Raw genomic sequence first — 23,859 nt, 5'->3', positions numbered from 1 at the left:
GTTAAGTTGCCATAATCAAGCTTTAAGGGCTGGTTTCTCCTGACTGAATTTTTTTTTTTGAAAGACTATAATAATTTAAAATAAGAGCACCAACGCGAATTCATATAAGGTAGATATGAAGTCGCTTGCAGAGCACTGTAACAACATGGCAACGAATTTGATCATTTCGCATCTTTGTTTGATAATTCGTAGTTACCCGTTTATTCATCTGCAGCAGCTGCTCCGCCTGCAATTGCTGCTCACTTTGCGTTGATTGATCGCCCTGCTCTAATTGATCCTCTGGTATATTTCCTTCGCCGTTACCATTAAGAGTCGAATCATGCCAGCGAATCATAGAATGCCGAAGTTTCATGTGGCGGCTTAAATTTCCTAGGGACCCGCCATTGAAACTTATTTTCTTTGAACAATGTTTGCACATAGCACGTTTCGAGCCAGCATTTTTGAAATGACTCCATATCAGACTTCTCTTTGCAGGCATCTGAAAATACACCAAACACTAATTCCAACCTATTAAAAAAGAAAAAAAAAATACTTACTTTAACTCCAGGCAAACCAGCGCTTAGTTTTTATGGCAATCGAAAAAGAAATAGCGCATAATTATTGTTCAATCAGTACCATAACTACATATTTTGTACATAAAGAAGGTTTGTATTGGAATATTTGTAACACAATTCATATATGGGACAGTTTTCACAATTCGGATATTGATTAGATTTAAAGCAAACTTTATTTAGACAATTTAAAAAATGTAGTTCATCTAGAATTCTATATATGTACACATATAATTCACACGCACTTGAATGAACTAGTTTAAAGAACTAAATCAAACTAAATTTTTCATGAACCACAAAACTAGGGGTGCAAAACTCTCGATGGTACTATCGATAGTAACGATAGTTTTAATTTTTCATCACTATCTAAGGCTTTAGTTTGTGGTTCCACTACGGGCCGTCTTCGCGTGATTGAAAATCTCGCTTGTGTTCTGCTCACAGTATATACAGTAATAAACCTTATAGCAGTTTTTCAACAATTGCAACACTACTGTGGGGAATTTTGCCTCATGATAAGAAAACGGTCTTTTCGAGGATAAAATATATATACAAAATGTAGGTTAAGTATAGTATCAATTCTTAATTAGGCATAATATCAATAGTTAAGTACATAGTTAACGTTTGTGTTCCTATAAACTGGAAACTCACATCGTATTTTTTTTATGAAAAACGTGAATTTCGTGAATTTATCAAGGAAAACTCTAAATTTCCGAATATATTTAAGTCTTTATTCCAAAATACAAATCAACATGTTTTAAGTGAAATTTTAATATTATTCTCATGTAAGGCCCAACCGCCTCTTTCTCATGGGCTGCAATATATGTCAGCGTTTACTGCTTGACATCTATTGCAGGCAATTCGATAGTTTGACAGCCATATTTTCATTTGAAAGAAATCGGTAACATCGATGAAATTTTGATATTAAATCAAAATAAAAATATGTTCCCTGTTGGATTATTTATGATTACGTTTTAGGAAATTATTCAGCAAGTTTTTTAAAGATTTAAATGTTTTCAAACACCGAAATTGAGAGAATGTTGTCTGGTGGCATCATGCTAAATGATTATTTCAAGACATCAAAGTGCCCACACACAAAAACTTGCAATCATATTTTTCGTCAAAATGACAGTTGATAGGACATCGGCAGGACATCGGTGTTTGCCTGTGGAGGTCTGCAGTAATGTATGTATGCGTGAAAACTATCGATAGTGCTTACAAAACCATCGATGTTTTCGATAGTCAAAACCCATCGATACTATCGATAGTGACATCGATAGTTTCCCAGCTCTAACCTTGTATAAATTCGCCTTGCCTTGTATTAATAGTTAACTCAACAATGGAAAGTATTTTATTGTCAAATATTGCCGCTATTATAGTCAAAGATCTTTTAATAGACGACAACCAAACTAAGAATGAGCCGCCTAAATTCACAACTAAAGAGTTTCCGCTGCTCTCTGCCGATACTGATGATGAAGCGCTGCATTTCTTTCTGAAGCAGAACCGTGCGAAGAAACGTCGAAAGTCTGATGACATCCAGAATAATACCGAAAAGCCAGTCAGTTCCAATTTGAATAGGGTATCTGTTGAAGGAGACTCCCAAAGCACAATCGCTCCGTATGAATTCAGTAAGCACCAAGCGCCACTCGAAATCAATTTAATAAACAAGTTTAATACCATCCTCTTCGAGGGATACCTGCACATGAGCAAAATAACGTTCTTGGTAAGAATATTTCATTCAATGAATGCAATGTTAACGTAATACTAGTGTTTTTATTAATCTAGCGCATTTTCAAAAGATTGCGTAGATTTTTACCCAATGAGCATATTCCCACTGCCGCACCGCCGCAGTCAATTTTTTCCCTTGCTCTATGGAAATTGTCTACCGACGAGCATTTTGAAGATATCGCGCGTAAATTCAATACTACCAAACATATCTGCCAACAACTTATACGCCTCTTTTGGCGTCGCATTTCTGCTCAATATGAATTGCTAATACAGTGGCCTAGCACGCCAGAGAAACGCAATTACAATATTCAAAACTTCCAAACACTTCATCAGTTGAAAAAATTCGGGCAACTTTTCGGCATTGTAGCCAGCAAAAAATTGGACGTTTTCCTCGAAGCCGAAAATGAGGAGCGACAAGTAGTATTGCAAATCATTTGTGACGCCGATCAAAAGATTATCGATTCCTTTTTGGTACTTGCTGATGACTATTCGTTCGACGCCTCACCCATAGGTCAAACATTGGCATTAAATGTACAAACAATGCCAACAGGCAGTTACCTCATAGGTAATAATAGCTTTCCTCTTAAACCCTATCTAATGCGTCCAATAGGTGAGCCTAGCGATGATGAGGAGCGAAATTTCAATTCAGCATTACAACCAGCTTTACATATTGGCGAACAAGTACTAGATGCAATGGCGAAACGTTTTAATGTTTTATATGCGTTAGAAGCGCGTAATATCCATGAAGTACGAAAAATAGTGGATACGGTTTGTGCATTACATAATCTTTGCGTTGAAATGGAGGATGACTATAGCGAGCGCAAACTGAAGGATATGCAGTTTAATTGGGCCAAAGTGATAGACGAAGGCTCAAAAAAACTAAGAGATGAACAAGACGAACAGGGCAAACAAAAGCGTAGAGCTCTAATGGCGCAGGTGTTAAATTAAATATCTTGGGTACATTTCAAATTTAAACGGATTAGCATTAGGATCTCAAGTACACACCAAAAAGTAATTTTAATTTTATTTATTATACCTTTTATTCCTTCTAATTATTTAAGAAACAATTCTAGTGTGTATTTGATAATTCTCTGTTGTCGGCATTTGCTGGTAAACTAATTTCTTTTTCATTTGCAGTAAAAGTTTGATTACATGTTTAGAGCTACAAATATGATTACTTTAAATTAGAATTCATTAATATGTGTAGATTTATTAATACAGTAAATGTATGTATGTATAATATATTTTCATATTACTTTTAGTTGTGGTTTTTATATCAGAATTATTTGTCCGTTCGGCTGCACAAAAGAGTATGCAAAAATTTGTCTTATAAAATAATTAAATAAGTAACACGCTAATAAGGTACATTATCGAAATACATATCGCCAGCTTAGAGTGAAAAGTTGCTAAGTCCCAATTTAAAAATTGTACAGGAGGAAAAAAAGTTGTTATAGCTATTTTCTTCAAGTATTTGTATAAAACATTTTTCTTGTTTAGAGCAAATCAAAATTCCATAAGAATCAGAAAGATTCGATCTTTATTAAAAGATTTCGACCTATTTTGACCTTATTGCATTTTCTGAGCATTTTTTTTGGACTTAGCAAATTTGCCTTTCATTGAATATAAACAAGAAAACATAAAACAGGAACCTTTACCTTTTTCGAATCGACGCATTCTTAATTTCTCTAGCCTCCTTTATCAAAATATGAGTTTTCATAAAAATTGGACTTAGCAACTTTTCACTCTAAGCTAGCGATATATTAAACCGTGTGTTAAATAAAACTGACTATATATGCGGGCAGGTTCTGCAATTCACTTCCGAGTGAATTTAAACCCCTGCCAATTTGAATTCAAAGCGAACTTGAATCAAATTCACTCGGAAGTGAATTGCAGAACCATCTGCCTGATAAAATAGATAAATATGTAGTATATAGAGAAATGTTTTACATGTTTTCGAGATTCAAGTTACACCAATTTCAGATAACATAATCATCCCTATTACGAAATGACATTCGTTGGACCATAACAGACATGTGTCCGGCAGATGTCATTCTCAAGAATCATCGTCCACACTTACTTGTTATGGCAGTGCGAGTCGGATGATATCCGCCATCCGCAGGACACCGTAATAGGCATTAATACATTATGGAGGTTAGTTTTCAGAGAGACTGAAGTACAATAAGAGTACCTATAAAAATGGTTAATGAGAGATCGAATCAATAATAGATTAAATAATATTTTCAATAAGCGAAAGTTGAAAAATTAAATGGAATGTTTTCGAGACATTAACGCAGCATTAAAATTCAAATTCATTTCAATTGTTTGTGCTATGACCAAGTGGAGGCCTCACATTAATTCGAGGTTGTTACTTAATGATATTGCAACTATGTGCTACTTATACTTATATTGAGGTTATTGCCGTTTCCAACGCTACTGCTATTTCCACCTAATAGCTGCAATAGCTTATGTCTGGTGCGTTTATCACTGACACAAACGCATTGTATCAGATTGGTAAGTTGCTTTGTGGAATACTGCTCTAAATTACGTTGTGTTTCGATCCACTCTTCAAATTGTTCATTCGAGTAATAGTACGCTTTTATAAAACCGTCAACATAAGTTCGATGATCGGGATATTTTTGATTGGATATCAACTCAAGTATGGACATGAAATTTGTAAAGTCTAATTGCATTAGAGCACGTCCACCGGCAGAGCATTTCTTCACATTGGAGAAGCTGAAAAAAATAAATTAAATAAATTTTAAATAAATAGTTTAATCAATACGGTTCTATTTAAACACGTAAGGCTTACCCTTCTACCAGTAAATGCGTCGCGACATGAGCCATTGAATTCCATACGAATTCTGAAGGCACACTTATCTCTTTCGCAATTTCTTCCAGACGCATTGCAAAGCTTTGAATATTCTGAAACATTTAAAACATTTTAAAGGATATCTAGTAATGATGCCTAATTTCAGTTGATAATGGAATTCTAAATATTTAAACAACCTTTCCATTTTTGTTAAGCTCAACTTACGCGATTCATTATGTCAATATAATTATTGTGTTGAAAGCTGACATGATTAACATCCCATTTCACCTTTGCCATCATCGCCAGAGCTGTTTGCAAATCAATCACCCTTGAAGTAACGCAAGTGTACACTGGTCGTGCTATATCGGACATAAATTCAATGTAATTAAAGTAGGCAGTTAGCATCGGTCGCTCTTGTAGTGGCAGCAAGTGATTGAGGTAATTATGAAGTGTTTGGAACTGTTGTGTCATGGAATGTCCACTCTCAACCGCCACAATGCGCTGGGATAGTCCATATAGAGTATCTGGATTTGCAAGCTCATTGTTGATCTGTATGAAAAATAGTGTATTAAATATGATGCAATATGATAATTTTATTGTATTCGTACTAGAGATGAAAAGTTCAATGGCCAAATTTTGATATTTGTTACGACATTTTGTAGAACTGATTGAAGCTTTTGCTCAAGACGTGCGTTATAATATTTTTCCATCGTCACGGGCTAAAAAATATAAAAGTTGTTTGCTAATTACAAAACAGCTTTATGTAAACTTACGGCATCTTTGCCAAAGATTTCATGCACAGCATAAGCGTAGAAATCCATTAATTCCAGCATACTAGCCACAATTTTCGGTGATATACAGTGCAACAGCTTGCACATTTGTAAATAGCGCCCAATACAACGAAATACATTTAAAGTAGTATTGTTTACAATAGCATGTCTGCAAAATATAAATATTTCAGTGCTTTCACACATAATATACAGTGCAAATTGAAAGTACCCATTTAGACCATCATCCTCATATTTACTTTGCATGCTTTTTTGTTCGTCGTCACTTTCCTCTGAAAAATAACAAGATGCTTCGTCTACGATTCCGGAGAGTATATCCTCTTCAAGCATTGCTACATCTAGGCCACCGTCAAAGGGTGAACTCTTTTCGGAGAAACGTAGAAAATATCCATAGGAACCATAAATGGAACTACCACCATCTTGCGACTGTACAGACCCCAACTCATCACAGTTATTATTGCTTGTAGGCGAGTTATTTACTGATGATGCCGAGATGAGTACGGGTGCTGCATGCGGTGATTTATGCCGTCTCAGTGTATTACGAAAAGATCGAAATTCCTAAAACGATTACAAGCTAACAATACTTTGGTTCTATATTTTTTTTTTATTATTTTGACCTTACCGGCAACTGTAATATATTCACAAAAGAATCAACCATCGTCCATGACTCATTATCAAGAAAGAGGCATATCTCTTCTAGACAAGCGATGTGATAACGTTGGAAAAACTCCTGACTTTGCATTTGCATCGTTTCAATAAGTTTCTCTGACTGCTCACCACAAAATTCTAGACCAACTTTCTTTAATCGTTGCACTATGGATAGTACCTGTATGAACTGGTCATACTTAAGGGTTTTCAGTTTAGTGCTTTGCAAGAATAAACAAATCTTTGTGAGAATATCATTCCAAATACGCGACTGACCCTTCTTTAGTTTCTCCTGAATGTATAGGTCGGCAGAGTCTACAGAATCCAAGGGATACAATTTGTAATTTTGATGCCATACAACTATTTGATAGTAAGACGCCAATATAGTCCAGAATGTTTTGCACAAGGTGATCAAGCATGAAATGTATTTGTCCACAGTCACTTGTTCACAAAGCTGTTCGTAAAGGAATTTCATGTTTTCATCAATATTTGGATCGTTGTAAGCGCGCAGCACTGAGTTCACTGAGGAATGTATAGCTGAAATGAAGTTGATGTGTAGCTGTAATCGTAAAATTCAATTACTATCTTTTTAACCTATTTAGGTTGATATGTACTGAAAGACTCGTCTTACCTGGTCCATTGCAATTAGAGATTTATTTAATAGTTTGTAGGCCTCTTGCAGTTTAGCATATTTGCGCATATCAAAATTCAAAATCATCTGTTAAATTTTTTTAAAACCTTATTAAAAATTTCCGCGCCAAAAATATATTTTCTCATCACCTCATTAAGCACGGTATCCAACTGAAACTCGGTTAACAAAAGGGTCTCTTGTAATTTCTTATTAAGCGACTGAACGCAATTGTATTGCATATATTCATCGGCAGAATCCTTACACTTAAGCAGCAAGCTTATGGCTCCGGAATAGTTATAGTCAGCGAGAAATTTTTGTACTTCAACATCGGTAGATTTCTGCAAAACATGTTTATTTATCAGAGCAATTGTTTTTTACCATATGAGATTAACTGACCAGTTTTTTTATAGCGTCTAGAGAGTTTAACAACTCTTTGAGAATCTCTCGTTTGCGGTAGGATGCTAATATCTCCAAACTTGTCGTAGTAAGGTTTACCTTTGCAAAATTTAAATAAGAACGCGCCTTTCGACATGTCCACAAAGATTCTTCCAGCTCTTTTTGAATATCGCTGATTGTAGCAAACTCTTCGTTGCAAGCACTTCGTTGCTCCAAAATATTCTGTAACACTTGCTTGGACAAAACTTTATGCTGTGTACGTAATTGAGCAATGGTATCATCAATTAATTGGAAGTTAACTCCATTGCTAAGTACTTTCTGTAAACACACAAAATAATGTAAGTACAGCAAATCGTAATACTACGAAAGCCAAGAATACAAGAAAACTGGTTTTTGGTTCATCACATTTTCATTGTACGTACATTCTCCGTCAGCTATGTCATACAAAATAAAGCAATCTTTTCTACGTACTCGTAATTCGTATTGACCATGTACATCGCACTCTTCCCCGATTTCGTATTTAAAATATATTTCCTCAATGCTTTCCAGTATTTCCTGATCTGATTTTTGTGCTTCAGCAGCGTTATCTGCAGCGGCAGAGCTTTCATTCTCCTCCGTCGCAGGTAGTCCACATCCATTCTTTCCACCTGTCGACACGCTCGCAGCAACTTCGGTGGGCTCCGCTGTCACACTCTGTATGAAATAATCGGAGAAACCCATTGCTGGTATTTTCATTTGCCTATTGGTCTGCGGGTCAAATATAACATTAAACATTTGTTGAAAAACTAATTGTAATATATTTTACATACCTGTTTATGTAGCAAGTCCATAAATTTTGTTTTAAATTCATCCATTTTTGCTTTTGGATGATGCATTTTCCTGCTGGAGGATAATTTGCAAATGTTTAACAATAAAAATGACAGCAATGAAATAAGAAAAAAATCGAACTGGCACTGTCATTTTATAAATGACATCGAAACGGCCCAATTTCGCAAGTACTCGTTAATCGATAAGTAATAGAAAACTTTCACCTCTATTTTTAACCAGGGCTGCCACTATAAAACAAATACTTGCCATCCACTTCTAAAAAGTCTACCAAATCTGGAAATTATCTACCAATAAAAATTAAAATTGTGTATTAGGAACTTTTTATTTAACTAATGATGTGATTTTTGATATAAAATTAATTAGGATCGATACCAAAAGTACTCAGAATTCGAGTCTCGCAAGGCTCGACCGCACTCGATTTTTAAAAGTATCGATGCTGAGTACTCCAAAGAACTCGAAAGTAGTCAGTACTCAAAAATACTCTGTTCTCAGGAACGATTCAATGTACTCAGTATAAGTGTCGAATAGATACTTAAAAGTACGGTGTTTTATTTACATTTACCGGTATTCAGAAATGATTGTACTCAATTTGAAATTTCAGTAGTTTTCAACTACAATACTAATTTGAATAAAGTGCTGCCAGCTTGTGAGATTTCTACACTAAGCATTGAAATGTTAACAACAAGTGTATTTTTAAATATAGTACTTCGTACTCTCAAAAATAATCGATCTTTAAAAGTATCGATACCAAAGAACTTGATCCTCAAAAGTACTCAATACTTCCCAACAGTACTTTATACAAACAAAATATTGAGCGAAGGGAGAACTCAAAACTTTCAAAGCGTTCATTGTAGCGTACTTTCTACCATTATACAGAAACAGAAAGTAGTTTTATTTATTAACATTCGTTGTTGTCGGCACTTGACTTTGAAAAATTTTATGACATTTAACTAAAATCATGCGCATTTCCAAACTGCAAGAATTCTATACACCTGTTCAAAGGTTCAAAAATAAAGTTTTTGCTTTTCCGAAGATTGAGTACGAAATACGATCTAATGCAGTTTGATGACAAACTGCTGACGCAAAATATTTTTAAATCTCGGAAAGACGTAGCTTTACTCGTGGATGAGGAAGGAGATCGAATTAAAATAATGCCGTGCAACTTGTAAGGTTTTGAACTCTCGTATAAAGATGTAGTCCTGCTATAAAATATATATACATAAATATTTACAAAAATACTGCTGATGGCCTAACATGAGTTTAATTTTTCTTTGCGAATATTCTAATTTTATCCCATTATGAAATGGGCCCCCGAGTGCGAAGGGACTTAAAGTTTATACTGTGCTCTTTCTAATGAGTTTTATGTGAGATACCACTTCCCCCTCCGTTCCACACCAAGAAATCATTGTACAAATAACCGAAAATTTCCCTCGCACAACATTAAATCCTCTAATGTATTATTCGATTGCCATCAATGTGGGTAGGTAACTCATAATTTTTTACAATTTATGAAACTGCAGAAACTTTAAAATGAAACTACCTTCTTTTTGCATCATACTTTCTACACTTCTCGCTATCACGTCAAGTCTTGCTTTCAAGTCTGCTCGGTTCGTGGCGAAGGTGGTAAGAAGAGAGGGGAAAAGTACATTCTGAAAGGGGTCCTAAAGTTCGTACTGTCAAGCTAAGCAAGAAAAGTCGTATATAAACGGCCTTTAATGTTCAATCTGCGCCGATTAAATATGGTTGAAAATAATCGATTACATCCTTAAATCTCTATGTGCAACACAAAAACACTAGTTAATTGCGTTTATAAAACAAAATATAATTTTGCTATGAAGGTGTTTACAGAAACCTAAAAAAAAAATATGTCGGATTTTGATGAAGTCGGTGCTAATGCCGAAAGTGATTTGCCTGTTTTGCTCGCAAATTTGAAAAAGGCATGTGGACTTTGGTTCCATAATGCAGTTTCCGAGAAACTAGCTGGTGAAAAAACAAATTCATCCTATGACAACATAACAACAACCACGGTGGAGATATTGCGTCATGGATTGCGCTTAACTCCGGAAGATGCTGTGATGGTGAGTTGTAACATCGAGTTCAATGGAATGCTGGAAATGTTTCATAAACAAACAATGAGATATTTTCAACCATAAGTGTTTGGGGCGTAGTAATATTGAACTACCCTTCAAAAATGTATGTACGGACTATTTGTACGTAATCGAGAGTGGCTCCAAGCAAAATATAGATATTTTCTATATAAATATGTATGTACATGCATACATAGTATGTATGTACAAGGTTTATAAACCTTGGAATAAACATATACATATACATACAAATATACACAACCGACTATTATCCATCAAATAGTATTTGCAATTTAATTTTTATATACCTATAATAAATATTTTTATTACACTTTAAGCCAAAGAATTTCTCGCCCGCTGACTTGCCTAGAGAAAAAGATTCCTTATATAAACTAGATGGTTTGAAAAAACTGATGGATGATTTTGAATGGGTTTGCCGATCAGCACAGATTCGTGATTCCCTGCCAACGGATTTCTCGGAACTATCTGCTTTGTCAAATAAAAGGCATCAGCAAGATTCATTATTTACTGTACAAGATTATAAATGGTTTTTTGATTCCTGGGTACGACGTAATCTTAAGGCAAATTGTTTGAGTGTTTGTCTTCAGTTGCTAGTAGCAGAAAACGAACTATTGAATGCATATTACAAAGAAAATGCTTTCTTGCGAAATGAAGTGTACTCAACAGCGCTTATCATTTGTTTGTCGGCTGTGGAATTAAATCAATACAGCTTGTTGAGCCAAATTGAAACACAGCTTTATAGTGTTACATCCTCCATAGCTGCCGTTTCTGCCTTACCAGATTTGAAACACAGACGTACTACATCACCCTCTGTATTCTCTATTTCGCCGCCTAAGCACACAAAGGTTTGCGAAACAGACGTAATGAACGAGCCGCAATTTAATATAGAAAATAAAGACGACATAACGACAACCCAAAAGGTAATTAAATTACAAAATATATACATATGGGCATATCCCAAAAAAGGTAAACCAAGAGCGCAAAATTAAAACTGATGATTTTTTTTAACTTAACAATAATGCGTAAATTTGTATTTCTTATAAATATAAAAGCATTTTTAATTTTTCCAAATTTGGGCTAAAACATACCGTACCTTTAAAAACAGCCTTTTGGCTAGTAATATTAACAGTTTCCTTTTTGTATTTAGCAGGGTGTTCAGATTGTTCAAAAAGAAGAGACATTTCTGAAAAAAATCGCCAATTTTTTTTATAAAATTCATGAAATCGGCTTAAAAAATTATTTATTTAAAAAATGAGATCTTGTTTTAAATTAGTTTTTAAAACCAAACACGAATTCATTTCAGGGTAATAATAAATAACACCAATCACCAATCACCAATGATAGTGATATGCAAAAAAATTTCTTTAAAAATATTCGTACTTCTAAAAAATATTTGTATTATTTAACATATTTCCCAATAGGGTCGCGCAATTAATACATTAATTAGAGCTCATATTAATTGATTAATCGCATAATCCGCTTTTAAGCGCACTGCGCTAAAAATAAAATATATAACCGAGTAAGATCAGCTTTTGCCACAAATGAAATTGCAAATTTTACATTCAGCGGGAGTTGTCACAAACATCCATAACTCTACGAACCAAAGACATTCTTTGGCCTTCACTTCCACATTCAAAGAAAAAAAAAATTTTATCCAAATATCCCTAAATTTGGAATATTTCTACATGCGTTAAAAAAAACTTGCATTTTTTTTTCTCGTCCGTACTGTTTTATATTTGCTTGTATCTTTGTCCTTAACTGTTTATACTTCCAAACTTTTTTGTTGAATATAGCACCTTCCCATTGCTTTTTAACATTTATAATATACATAGAATCTTTCAGTTTCTTTTTTATTTTAAGCTTAGTTAAACGCATGCGAATGTCGCGTCCGTAACCCAGGATATGCCCATATACTAAATTAGTTAAAATTTTCAGACTGATACCCCCAACTCGTCATCTCAACTCATTGTTCCTGCTTTATCGACATTTCGAAAGACCAAAAGCCTTCCCGCTTTGCAACACAAACCTTGTGTGTTTTTTGATTCTTTTAACGATGAAAAACCGAGACCGCGATGCAAAACAATGGTTAGCACACATCTGAAAACTAGTTCACCACAAGATATTCTATCACCGATTAAGGCGATCTCTACTACGTCTGTCAGTGAGAATGCATCGAATATAGCAAATGATGAATACTTTTCCAATTCTAATACGACCACAAATACGACAACCACAACGGGTTCATCGTACTGTGGCAGCGATTTAGCTGATATGGCCCTTCCCTCCACATCTCTTCAAAGTCAACAGAAATATTTTTTATTAACACCATCTTCAACGCACACACAGCCCACAGCTTCTTCCTACGCGTCAAGTGATTGTCGAATTGAGTTAATTAACTGTGATGATATTAAAATCTGGACCGATCAAGCCTACGATGAAACTCAAAACCAACAAACTGGACAGCAGGAAGAAGCGCCAACTACCGAGCCGTGTACCATTCCACAGAGGTTGGAACCGCTGAAACAGGTCAGACAATGTTTTTTTATATAAAAGATGTATAAAAACTATATAAATATAAATCTTTTTTCCTCCAGAAAGCGAAAAGCGCAAGTCCAATCGGCAGTTTCCTATGCAACCTTTTCAGTACTCCGCCAACATATACCCATTGGTCAATTCTCAATCAAACCGGTAGCAGTTGCGGTCTCAATTCAGATGACACCGAAGGCAATGCTGTCGCTGCAGTATTTCCCTGTACTCTAGTACAACCTGCGGATATTTCGTCGAGCTCGACAGGTGGTATGTTCGATGCATTTATGCCTGTTTGTGGGAAAAAATTACGATCGCGAAACTCCCAAAGTCTATTCGAGGACAGCATTAGCACGCTTGATTATAAATCTCCCACCAATGAATCGTCAAACACAACATCATTGGAAAATGCCGCCAAACCAACTAAGGTTCCTAAAAAGTTATCAAAATGTCAACAAAGTTTGACTGATTTTTTGCAAACTTCGCAAATGTCACGAAATAATACCGACTTGGAAAAGGAGAACGCTCATTTTCGAGTATCCGAAGCTATAATTTCAGCAATAGAACACATAAAATGGGATAACAGCAAGGATCCGGAGAAAAAATGGCGTCGGAGAAGAGGTTAGTGTTGATAAAATCGGAAGACGTTTCAAATACTTAAGATTTATTACTCACTTTGTAGACGTAGTTCGATCAGCCGCAGCTGCATCCGCCACAGATTGCTTAGCTCCAGATGGCAAGGAAAAAAATGGTTATCGACGAAATTTTGAGACAGAGGTATATACTCATAATTTGCAATGTGAAATTAAATATAGAGACCAAATTATTTAGTCTTCTTACGATGAATCCAGTGAGCACATTCCTTATGCAGAATTAGGCGAAAGTTGTCTTGATTTACTCTCCGCAGAAGTGATAGGCCTTTCAATAATTTCGAAATTTAGTGACAAACATCTTCCGAAAGTATCAGAGCTGAAATGGCTAGTCTCGGAGGAAGATACGCCACAACAACTCCTACCAATGCCTGATGATAGCCCTACAGCGAATCCTGATGAAAATGTTATACGCCCAATCACACGGGGTACTCGCTATTGGGCACCACCACGTCAACAAATTATCTTCACGGATCATCCATCGGCGAGGTTGGTTGTTACTTTTGTTTGTAATATCGAACAAATCCAAATTAAAGGTGTGTTTCTCTTGTTATAGTCGTAAGGAGTTGATATTGAAACAGAACAGCCGCTGCGCAGGATGTGGAATGCGAGTATCACGGCAATATATCAATAGCTTTCGATATTGTACGTATCTCGGCAAGTATCATTGTACCGGTTGTCATCGCAATCAAATATCACCGATTCCTGCAAAAATTTTACGATCGTAAGTAGACATAAGATAAAGGACTTGATTTTTTATTAATGTCTGTTTACTAATTTCTGTCTCACCCGCCAATGGTTTTTTCTTTCATTAAAGCTGGGATTTTAAGTGCTATCCAGTAAGTGTTTTTTCCTATCGTTTGTTGGAACAGATGTACACGTATCCCTTATTCTATGTACCGGACTTAAACCCTGTGCTTTACGTCGACAATAAAGCACTGCTATCTGCTCGGAGAAAACGGATTCACCTACAATTTGTCAAAGATTTTATAAAAACTTGCCGATTCGCAGTCAGGTAATTAAAAAATATAGATGAAACCTAAAATTACCAACTAATATTTTATATATTTTCTTTTCAGAGATCACGTATACTTTGAAAGCATACCTGAACACATAACGAATGATCCAGACATTTGGTCACTATCAGACTTTATTGATGTGCACAATAAGAGTATGCAGCGCTCCATTGACCAACTAATCGAGAAATGCGAACATCATATATTTAACTGTGTGGTGAGTTGCAGTAACGAACATAAGAATTAATTTGATTAAATAAAAACTTTACATAAAAATTTCACGATTTTTTAAATCCCAGCTCTGCACTGCCCGCGGCTTCCACTGTGAGTACTGCCAGAAGGATCAGGTAATTTATCCATGGCAGCCTAAAGTATTTCGCTGTGATTGCTGCGGATCATGCTTTCATTTAAACTGCTGGAAATTGATGTCAAATACATGCTGCAGATGCCAAAGAATCAACAAAAGGCAGGAGATTGCGGTTATTTGAGACGCAGCTCAAGCGCCAGCTTTGAATATGCGGATGTACCTTAACTCGAATTTGTATACGATAAAAAAAAGTTGTGGTCTTGCGTGTTTAAACACAAATTTTTACAAAAGTATGTGTATGTATGTATTTTAGTTAAATGTAATCCTTATATGATTGTTGCATACGATACGCTAACCGAAATAACAATTAGTACAGGTATTTTATATATTTTAGGAAAATATATCATAGCTACAATGATATATATGTAAATATTTGGTTTATTAATGGAGAAAACAGCTGCTCCTGCATATCCTGTGGAACCTGTGAAGCATCTGGAACGAAACTATTGTGTGTTTTGCTTGTTCGTATAGAGGGCAATCGTTGAGGATGTGTTGCAATGTTTGGTATGCAGTTTTCGCAGTGTTGGGTTTTCTCGATTTTCCTAAATTTCGTATAAAGTTTGGAACTGTGATTTATGTTTTTGGTTGATCTTAGACGGTATTTTTATCGAAAAATAACAAACAAAATTAGATTGAAAAACATTACGAATATTAAAAAAATAAATTAACACGTGGTCACCCTGCAAGTCAGCTGAGCATCAAATAAGTGCTCATTTTATCACTATCACTAATTACAAAAGTGCTTATTAAAATACTCATTTTTGTTCAGGCGATGCACTGAGCACTTTCCCCTTGGTATAATATTTTACCTTTTCTTACTAATTGAAAACTTTGATTAATGAAAAATATATCTGCTCTGCTCTAGAAACTACCAAACTGCTTATTTACGTTTTTTAAACACATCAGTGCTAATGAATAAAGAACTCATTGTATCCATGTCGAATCCATGTCTAATATTTACAAAGAACGTAGATAACAAGACGTTATAATTATGGTGAAAGTGCGCAACAGGCGCGTGCTTTCCCTACAAGAAATCTTACTGGCAAATGACCAGTCACCTGACGGTCAGTGCTGATGCAACAATGCTGCAATTTCCTCATCAGAAATTCGGGGGGAACAGGCCATAGTTTGACACACGCGTGCTCTTAAGAAGCGTGGCTTCTATCGCCATCACCTTAAGTCGATACGAATTGTTTCTACGTATTTCTACGCTACGCTACGTACACGTTCATGGTTAATCGCTCTCTTAGAACAGAAATCAGCTGGTTGTCAACAAAACATGCCAACCGTGTTATTACAACATTCTTGATTTTTTACACGAAATATCATTTCTTTTGAATTTTACATAGTTAAAGTATATGAGATTTAAAAGTTTTCTACGCTTATTGCAAAATATGACAGTAGGTGAAAAGGCCACACATTTAGACTACCGAAATAAGGTAATAATGGCACCAATGGTACGTGTTGGAACACTGCCTATGCGCTTGCTGGCTCTTGAATCCGGAGCAGACATCGTTTATACAGAGGAGTTAGTCGATTTGAAGCTAATACGTAGTAAAAGGCGTGTCAATGGTAAATGAAATATCCAACTGAAAAATATAAGTATTTATAAATGTCATTTATTCAATTTTGTAGCTGCATTGGGCACTGTCGACTTTGTCGATTGTAGTGATGGCACAATTGTATTTCGGACGTGTGCAAAAGAACGTCAGCATGTAGTGCTACAGTTGGGCACTAGTGATGCTGAACGTGCGTTGGCTGTAGGAAAATTGGTAGAACATGACATTGCAGGTTTAGACATAAATATGGGCTGTCCGAAAGAATTCTCCATAAAGGGTGGTATGGGTGTGGCGCTACTTGGGCAACCAGATAAAGCGGAGCACATTTTGAAAACACTTTGTAAAAACCTCAGCATTCCTGTGACCTGCAAAATTAGGTAAATTAAAAAACAAAGAGCGCACGATTTCGAAACGAACTAATTGTAAAGCATTTTCGCAGAATATTACCGGATTTGAATGATACAGTTAAACTCGTGCAGCGCTTTGCTGCTGCGGGCATCGCTGCGATAGCAGTGCATGCTCGTACACGTGATGAGCGGCCACAGCACGCACCACATCCAGGTGAATGAGAAAACATCAATTTTTTGTAATACAATTTATAACTTTTATTACCTTTCAAAAGAATTCATACGCGAAATCGCAAAGGCTGTTGATATACCAGTGATTGCGAACGGCGGTTCAAGGGAGATTCAAAAATATAAGGATATATTAAGCTTTCGTGATTTATGCGGTGCAACTAGCGTTATGGTTGCAAGAGCAGCGCAGTTGAACGTTTCCATATTTCGGAAAGAAGGTAAAACTTTTCACAATACGAACCTTTGCTCATACATATCAATAGCTTAGAGAGAAAAGTTGCTAAGTCCGTTTTTACGAAAACCCATATCTTAATATAGGAAGCAAGAGAAATTAAAAATGCATCTTCGAAAGGGATAGGGGAAAAGAAAGTATTTGTTTTTTTGTTATGCTAAGTGCAAAAGATGCAACAAATATCCAATAAGGACAAAATAATACGAATCTTTTAATAAAGACCGTTGCAAAACGCGAAATGGCGCATTAAAAGTTTAGTGAAATACTTGAAGAAAATGGCTTTATGAAATTTGAAAAAATTTACTTATCAACTTTTTACTCTTAAGCTAGCTACATATATAAATACCACAGTTGGGAAATACGAATTTATTTTAAATGCATTAATGGTTATTAAAGCAATAATGTTAATGTAAAAATTTCAATGCATTAATTTTGAAAAATATAATTCTAATGAAATTTGTTTTCATTAAATTATCCAAACTAATGCTAATGAAAACGCAAATACATTTTTAATAATTTTGCTCGTTCACATTGTTGAAACCCTTAAATTTCTATCGTTTTTTCGAGCTATGTAGATTCAAATATGGGTCACGTCGTATGGGTACGTTTCCTAATGAAGAAAAATCATTAGCAAAATTAGTGCATTCAAATTTTAGTTTTCATTAAATTTCAAAAATTAATGCATTAATTTTTTACATTAATATTAAAATGCTATGCATTAAAAATTAATGCATTTTGTACAACTCTGATACATACATATGTACGTATGTATATATAAAATTAAAAAGTATTCTTAACACTTTCAAGGCATGCTGCCAATGGATGATATTATTGTGAAGTATTTGAAACTTAGTGTTGACTATGACAATGCCGCGCACAACACTAAGTATTGTGTGCAAAATATATTAAAAGAATTGCAAGAGACTCCGCGAGGTAAACAATTCTTACAATGTCAAACGCTGCAACAAATGTGGTAAACGGTTATGTTTTTATTCAATATTTTGTTTTTTAAACAATTTCTTGAATTTCAGTGAAATCTGGTCGCTAGGAGATTATTGCTATCGCAAACAATTAGAGTTAAAAAGGCGCGGCAATTTTGGTAGACGAGAAGTAGCGCCCGGTGTGATACCTGACGACGATACTGCAGAAAGTCCGGATGCGAAGCGTCAAAAAAAGGATGCTCTGTCTTTGGACGCCGGTGTTATACAACATAATATTGCATTTTTGCGCTCGAACTACAACAGTGGTTGGTTCAAGTCTTATAATAGCAACACGTCTACATATTAAATAATATTTTCTGTTTTAATAGATACTAAACTGCCCAAAACAATGCTTTACACTTATGCTGGCCGCAAAAGCAAAGATATTCCGCACTACGAAACACAGCGTGTCGACAAACTATTCCGTGCAATTTGTTCCTTTGATGGTAAACGATATACAAGTTCATTTTGGGAGAAAAATAAGAAGCAGGCAGAACAAGGAGCCGCACTTGTGTGCCTGCTCGACATAGGCGTTGTAAGTGAAGATGACTTGATTAAGAATGGCAGCATTTTGCGATGATGAAATTTCGTTTACAATGTTATGCATACTTCATATTTTTTTTTGTTCTAGGCGATGCAATTAGAGTTATACATATTTACAAATATATTAAAAGACTTAGTTAACTTGTCTAAAAAGTTGGTTTGATTATTTTCAACAATTGTTTTAATAGTACATATGTACGTCGATCTACGCATACTTTCTTTTACGTATAACGCATTAAATTAAATTAATATTTCCAAAAATGGTTTCTGCCTTTTAAAAGCGTGCGTATGACCGCAAATGCATTAAAAAAATATGCGATTTTATGCGGAAGTTATTTGCGAATGGTGTGCATTACGCATGCTTAAAAATAATATTTGTTCCCTCTTCAACCGCATTGACTAATTTATTCGGGATTATGATGTTCCTCTTTTTGATAATGATGGTCATGTTCTTGCTGTAGTTGCACATGTGGCTGGCGGTGTTGCTGTTGTGGATGTTGCTGCTGTGGGTGCTGCTGCTGTGGGTGGTGCTGCTGTGGGTGGTGCTGACTTGTCTGCGGATGATGTGGGTGGCGTTGGGGTGGCGGCATCATATCGTTATCATCGCGGAAGCCATAGTTGGCAATAAAGTCAAGTAAAATAGACTTTGTTATCGGATGACGTATACTTTCGCAAACCGCTATAAAATATTATTAATAAAATAATAAATACTTAAGCATATTTGAGTAAAAATATATGCATCTCCTACATTGGGCTGTATTAAAACTATTTGGCAATAGTTTGTCCGTGCGCTCACGCATAAATATCCATAGGCCCTGCGGATTCACAGAGCATTCAATTATCTTATTATCCAAATCCTTTAGTGCCTTCGTATATTTAATTTTACCGAATGGCTGATCAAACCCTCCAACGTATAATAGGCCCACCTTTTCGGTTAACATTCTAAAACCAACAAATATTTTAAAAAGTTTAGCAAAGCATGAAATAAATTGTAACTGACCCCATGCCGCTTTCCACAGTAATTTTAAGTCGAAAATCTACAGAGTTCATATGAAACGGTTTCCACTTAAGTACATCCGCACATACACCTGCCGTGTAAGGCTAAAATCGAAAAATAATATTATGTAGGTACCTATATTTTTACATCGCTTGGCTACATTGCTTACTTGTTTTGAGGGCTGAAAAATTAGTCCATCTGGCTCATGCAATAACGACTTGGCAAACTTTTCACCAAGTAGAGAGGCAGATTGCCGTATGTCCCAAAAGTCTTTATGACGTATGCTGAAAGGTTCCAAGGGCCTATTAATCAAACCTTTCATTATAGCCTCATAGCGGGGATCTAAGAATTAAAAGGTGTAACACATGTTTGCCAAAATAGAAATTTTGGTAGTCAACATACCAATAATTTCTTTTCGTATGCAACGGAGGCGATCCGGAAAGAATGGCTTAGTGCCAATGTCATTATTGGATAACGTTACTATGTCGTAAATCAGGTATCGCGGTATGGATTGACCGTTGAGTTTGTCGATTACCATTTCCTAAGCACACGAAAAAATTCAATAGTTAATGAGAAAAAATTTATTATATCACTTTACCCCATCTAGAAGCGTGTTCTCCAAGTGTTGATCGAGGTTACCAGCTTTTACAAAGGTCAAGTTTTCGACTTGAAAGCACGAGTTATTGCGATCAAAAAAGTAAATCTCATCACGTTTATTGATAAGCATCATATACCTGTTGTAAACGTAGGTCTTATGAAATGTAATAAAATTTCAAATAGTTAAGAGCATTTTTCCTACCGCGTTCCGTCAGCTTTCCAAGATACCATATACGGTATCTCGTGCAATCGTTTTAGATTATTTTTATCCATAGAAACTGGTTGACAACCGGGGAATCCATTTTTCTCCCAGCTGCAAATTTCTTGAACCTTCAACTGCAATTCGCCCAGTCTTGGTTGATCGGTAACTTGCACTATCCCAGGCACACCGCTCATAAATGTTGCATTTTTAATTAAAATCTCCTTGCGGCGTTTCTTTTTACGGTTACCGCCGTTAGAAACACCCGCTCCATTAAAATCACCACTTTCGTTATTTTGTGTGGTTCCTTCCGCCTGGTCGTCTTCATCGCAATCTCCCTCCTGGTCTTCGCCGGCACCCTCACCACCATTGACATGGTTTAAAGCGGAATGTTGCGAAGTAGACGACATTTCCTGAGCCTTTCGTTTTTGCGACACATCGCTATTCACGTCGCTTCCATCACCGTCATCATACTCCAAGCACCAATTTGGCAATGCAGGAGCCATCAAAGCATCTTCCTCATCCTCGTAACGACGGAATAGTTCATTGATATAGTCCTGCTTGTATATACCTGGAGGACGCGCTTCCGCAAATATGGCCAATGCTGTTTCGATTGAGTAATCAAGACGTTCTACTAAATAAGAAGCGATCAAAAATCCGGTTCGATTGAAGCCATGCGTACAATGTACGGCCACAATATCAAAAGGACGCTCGTTTATGAAATTGTCAACAATCTCAATAAATGACTGTGTTTGTTCTGGTGAAGGAGTCTCCCCGTGACCTCGACACTGCAACTTTACGTACTGAGCATCGTTTTTTTCAACCACTTGGCGATCGTAAAAACGCTTTGTGTTGGTTAAATCGATCCAAAGTCCTAATTTTATCTGAAAGTAATAACCTTTCTTTAAGCTGGAATGGAAAGCTATGCTTCTAAAGCAAAGTGTATACATGATATATACGTATGTACATACACATCTGATGTGTATGCAGTATAGGCGACACGTTGCAGAGTACTAACATACCTTTATTGTTTTGCAATAGCTAAAAATCATTTCTGGACGAAAAAGGCATTCTATTGGCATCTGGTCGTCGAATGCGTTGCTCAATGGTGTTTTAAATGCCAAAAAACGTTCGGCAATAATTTTTTCACTCTTTCGGGGACAATGCAGCCAACGATTTGGTAGCGGACCAGGTCCACCCCTGGAGTTTCGAGACATATTTCAATTATTGAGCACTTAATACACCTAAGATCAACGGTGTGTGCTTGGGAGCACTACAATGATTAGCACGAATTTATTTCAAACTACACAGATCTTAGTAAGTATTTTAATCAATTAAACCACTTCACTGTAAAATAAAATTCACTCAAAACGCTGTCACACACAGCTGATATACGAAAAATTGGAAATGATAGAAACAAAATTCCTTTACTCGATAGCTTTCTATCCGTATTATCGAATTAAAGCTGAAGCTTCATTTAAGATCGAAATGTACGGCACTAGCTGTGTGTCGAACATGAAAATGTAAGGCCGATTAAGAACAGAAACTCCCTGGGAGTTTTCTCTCTTTTCCCTTTCCTCCTATCACGAATAAAATTTCCCTGAGGATTTTTTATATTAAATGGCGGAGTTGAGCTCTCGAAAAGTTGTCAAACAGCATTTGCGAAGTTCGAATTTTCTCCTCCCAAATTTTCGGCGAAAATGCTACTCCCTGGGAGGTTTGGCCAAAGAACGTAAATCTATAAGAAGAGGCAACTCGCTGAAGTGTGGCGAGTGAGTCTAGAAGGTTCGCAGCATGACCGAAAGACAGAAGATCACGCCTTCCCGAAAGAAAGAAAAAAGTTATTTTCTAGCTGTTTAAATCTCGACGCCATCTTTGTTGTAAGAAGTAAACAACGAAGAAAACAAAAAAAACCGCGTAATTGTTGAACGCATGAATAATCATTTTTATTATGCAAATTCTTCTATAAATCATGTCGTTGTGTTAAATTATTCTTTACCGTAAGTGTGCACTCGTTGTCACAAGCGAAAATTAAGAAAATTGCAGTAAAAAGCCACCACCAAATTGTAAACAACGAACAAATGTAGATAAACGGCTAATGTCAAAGTCGCCCAACTTTTTTCCTAAATGCGATTATAACGGGCTACTAAGACTGCGTTTATACACGAAAACTTTTGTCGCCGCAGTTTTTCACATTCCCTTTTGGTGGTGCTCGTTTCATTTACACACGGCGATTTGTGTGTATGCAATTGTTGTTGTCAGCTGTGAACAGCGGTTCAATTTAGGTCGGTGTTATGCAGAAATTTTGTATGGCAAACTGCGTGCAATTGTTGTTGCAGCAAACTCGGAGAGAGCGAGTTTGGCGACTCTCACAGCAAACTAATTTTGTTTGGTCAAACAGCAGCAAGTTCGGCGTTGTCATATACAAAAATTTTAGACAATTATTGCTATACACAAAATTCTCATTTCGTGTTGGCAATAGCCATGAAAACCATAATGAACGTGTAACCCTGTGCCAAACTCGACATAACCACCTCCGAACAAACTAAGCAGCCGCCATTTAATTTGGCAAACAAAAATTTGTCTGCATAACACCGACCTTACACAGACGAACGAGAGCACAAAGGGTGTTGCCCGAGCACGAGCAACTCGGTGCCCCTCTCCTTTCCTCGTCACGCTCTCTCCAACAAACGACGAGTTGCGGCAACAAAAATCGCCGTGTGTAAATGAGCACTAAGAAGACGTGATTTTGTATATTTGGTTCATGGGTTCGCAGGAGGAATTTGCGTCCGTTTTGACACAAAGTTTCGTAAATGAATTCGCCGCAAATTTGATTTCGGCGACAAAGAACGTTGAAGAAAGAGTGATCGATGATAGAAATAAAGAAATGAAATGACAAAAAAGATGGCGACGACTCCTTTTTTATTTGCCATCGGCATTTAACATGCGCATGTGCGTAGATTTACCAAAGAAGATTTTTTCTCTACGTTCTTTGTCGCCGCGAAACCAAATGTGCGGCGAATTTATTTACGAAACTTGATGTAAAAACGGACGCGAATTCCTCTTGCAAACCTTCTAGCAAAGAACGTACAGAGAACGTTTAAAACAGAGAAGCAGCAATTACGAATAGCCGTGTG

General features: G+C 36.2%; 6 protein-coding genes across 11 annotated transcripts in view; 3 read left to right on the top strand and 3 right to left on the bottom strand.

Annotated features, from left to right (window-relative positions):
* The window catches only part of LOC118733822, a 26,649-nt gene extending 25,665 nt beyond the window's left edge, over positions 1 to 984 (bottom strand). Inside the window, exons 1-3 of one of the 3 annotated variants that reach the window (XM_036463403.1) lie at positions 797 to 984; positions 537 to 620; positions 197 to 478 (exon numbers count right to left, since the gene is read on the bottom strand). In XM_036463403.1, coding sequence (XP_036319296.1) covers positions 197 to 478 — 282 coding nt within the window. In that variant the 5' untranslated portion in view covers positions 537 to 620; positions 797 to 984. Of the gene's footprint in view, positions 1 to 196; positions 479 to 536 lie in introns of all 3 variants that reach the window. The other 2 variants (XM_036463402.1, XM_036463404.1) reach the window with 2 other exon arrangements.
* An 829-nt stretch (positions 985 to 1,813) lies between these two features.
* LOC118733821 (protein ALP1-like) lies at positions 1,814 to 3,738 on the top strand. Of its 2 annotated transcripts, XM_036463401.1 has the most exons (3): positions 1,814 to 2,271; positions 2,334 to 2,841; positions 2,887 to 3,738. In XM_036463401.1, the coding sequence occupies exons 1-3, from the start codon at positions 1,888 to 1,890 to the stop codon at positions 3,222 to 3,224; spliced, it is 1,230 nt and encodes a 409-aa protein (XP_036319294.1). In that variant the 5' UTR covers positions 1,814 to 1,887; the 3' UTR covers positions 3,225 to 3,738. The 2 variants fall into 2 exon arrangements, with proteins under 2 accessions (XP_036319294.1, XP_036319293.1); XM_036463400.1 differs by having other exon boundaries at positions 1,816 to 2,271; positions 2,334 to 3,738.
* A 19-nt stretch (positions 3,739 to 3,757) lies between these two features.
* LOC118733820 (syndetin) lies at positions 3,758 to 8,602 on the bottom strand. Its single transcript, XM_036463399.1, has 12 exons — positions 8,355 to 8,602; positions 8,017 to 8,292; positions 7,546 to 7,863; positions 7,299 to 7,487; positions 7,150 to 7,236; positions 6,496 to 7,077; positions 6,085 to 6,431; positions 5,859 to 6,024; positions 5,694 to 5,804; positions 5,311 to 5,634; positions 5,086 to 5,198; positions 3,758 to 5,009 (listed from the first exon to the last, which is right to left on the bottom strand). Exons 1-12 carry the CDS (start codon positions 8,418 to 8,420, stop codon positions 4,661 to 4,663), a joined length of 2,928 nt encoding a protein of 975 aa, XP_036319292.1. The 5' UTR covers positions 8,421 to 8,602; the 3' UTR covers positions 3,758 to 4,660.
* Positions 8,603 to 10,121: 1,519 nt separating this feature from the next.
* On the top strand, positions 10,122 to 15,918 carry LOC118733817 (run domain Beclin-1-interacting and cysteine-rich domain-containing protein). 2 transcript variants are annotated; one of them, XM_036463395.1, is made up of 10 exons: positions 10,122 to 10,451; positions 10,799 to 11,401; positions 12,417 to 13,007; positions 13,076 to 13,628; positions 13,690 to 13,784; positions 13,839 to 14,146; positions 14,214 to 14,381; positions 14,475 to 14,496; positions 14,594 to 14,672; positions 14,737 to 14,827. In XM_036463395.1, the coding sequence occupies exons 1-9, from the start codon at positions 10,239 to 10,241 to the stop codon at positions 14,648 to 14,650; spliced, it is 2,610 nt and encodes an 869-aa protein (XP_036319288.1). In that variant the 5' UTR covers positions 10,122 to 10,238; the 3' UTR covers positions 14,651 to 14,672; positions 14,737 to 14,827. The 2 variants fall into 2 exon arrangements, with proteins under 2 accessions (XP_036319288.1, XP_036319286.1); XM_036463393.1 differs by adding an exon at positions 14,973 to 15,918 and having other exon boundaries at positions 10,124 to 10,451; positions 14,475 to 14,672; positions 14,737 to 14,890.
* Positions 15,919 to 16,039: 121 nt separating this feature from the next.
* On the top strand, positions 16,040 to 19,079 carry LOC118733819 (tRNA-dihydrouridine(20) synthase [NAD(P)+]-like). 2 transcript variants are annotated; one of them, XM_036463398.1, is made up of 7 exons: positions 16,040 to 16,612; positions 16,676 to 16,976; positions 17,039 to 17,160; positions 17,222 to 17,392; positions 18,214 to 18,376; positions 18,438 to 18,652; positions 18,716 to 19,079. In XM_036463398.1, exons 1-7 carry the CDS (start codon positions 16,399 to 16,401, stop codon positions 18,964 to 18,966), a joined length of 1,437 nt encoding a protein of 478 aa, XP_036319291.1. In that variant the 5' UTR covers positions 16,040 to 16,398; the 3' UTR covers positions 18,967 to 19,079. The 2 variants fall into 2 exon arrangements, with proteins under 2 accessions (XP_036319291.1, XP_036319290.1); XM_036463397.1 differs by having other exon boundaries at positions 18,214 to 18,379; positions 18,716 to 19,078.
* Positions 19,067 to 22,127, bottom strand: LOC118733818 (mRNA-capping enzyme). Its single transcript, XM_036463396.1, has 8 exons — positions 21,745 to 22,127; positions 20,726 to 21,606; positions 20,525 to 20,660; positions 20,329 to 20,467; positions 20,096 to 20,268; positions 19,930 to 20,030; positions 19,678 to 19,871; positions 19,067 to 19,608 (listed from the first exon to the last, which is right to left on the bottom strand). Exons 1-8 carry the CDS (start codon positions 21,937 to 21,939, stop codon positions 19,334 to 19,336), a joined length of 2,094 nt encoding a protein of 697 aa, XP_036319289.1. The 5' UTR covers positions 21,940 to 22,127; the 3' UTR covers positions 19,067 to 19,333.
* Between the last annotated feature and the right edge of the window lie 1,732 nt (positions 22,128 to 23,859).

Source organism: Rhagoletis pomonella, unplaced genomic scaffold (assembly GCF_013731165.1).
Source record: "Rhagoletis pomonella isolate Grant_MI unplaced genomic scaffold, Rhpom_1.0 Rhpom_scaffold_00002, whole genome shotgun sequence".
NCBI classification, from domain to species: domain Eukaryota; kingdom Metazoa; phylum Arthropoda; class Insecta; order Diptera; family Tephritidae; genus Rhagoletis; species Rhagoletis pomonella.
Note: the sequence above shows the minus strand (reverse complement) of the source record. Positions and strands in the feature narration are given on the sequence as shown.

Coding starts and splice junctions, on each gene's coding strand:
- LOC118733821 (XM_036463400.1), top strand. CDS start 1,888: ATGGAAAGTATTTTATTGTCAAATATTGCCGCTATTATAGTCAAAGAT. Junction 2,272..2,333: donor TGAGCAAAATAACGTTCTTG/GTAAGAATATTT, acceptor TTATTAATCTAG/CGCATTTTCAAAAGATTGCG.
- LOC118733820 (XM_036463399.1), bottom strand. CDS start 8,420: ATGCATCATCCAAAAGCAAAAATGGATGAATTTAAAACAAAATTTATG. Junction 7,078..7,149: donor CTCTAATTGCAATGGACCAG/GTAAGACGAGTC, acceptor TTACGATTACAG/CTACACATCAACTTCATTTC. Junction 5,805..5,858: donor AAATCTTTGGCAAAGATGCC/GTAAGTTTACAT, acceptor TATATTTTTTAG/CCCGTGACGATGGAAAAATA.
- LOC118733817 (XM_036463393.1), top strand. CDS start 10,239: ATGTCGGATTTTGATGAAGTCGGTGCTAATGCCGAAAGTGATTTGCCT. Junction 11,402..12,416: donor ACATAACGACAACCCAAAAG/GTAATTAAATTA, acceptor TAAAATTTTCAG/ACTGATACCCCCAACTCGTC. Junction 13,785..13,838: donor GACGAAATTTTGAGACAGAG/GTATATACTCAT, acceptor CAAATTATTTAG/TCTTCTTACGATGAATCCAG.
- LOC118733819 (XM_036463397.1), top strand. CDS start 16,399: ATGAGATTTAAAAGTTTTCTACGCTTATTGCAAAATATGACAGTAGGT. Junction 16,613..16,675: donor TAGTAAAAGGCGTGTCAATG/GTAAATGAAATA, acceptor TCAATTTTGTAG/CTGCATTGGGCACTGTCGAC. Junction 17,393..18,213: donor TTCCATATTTCGGAAAGAAG/GTAAAACTTTTC, acceptor AACACTTTCAAG/GCATGCTGCCAATGGATGAT.
- LOC118733818 (XM_036463396.1), bottom strand. CDS start 21,939: ATGTCTCGAAACTCCAGGGGTGGACCTGGTCCGCTACCAAATCGTTGG. Junction 21,607..21,744: donor GCTATTGCAAAACAATAAAG/GTATGTTAGTAC, acceptor TATTACTTTCAG/ATAAAATTAGGACTTTGGAT. Junction 20,468..20,524: donor AGAACACGCTTCTAGATGGG/GTAAAGTGATAT, acceptor TCGTGTGCTTAG/GAAATGGTAATCGACAAACT.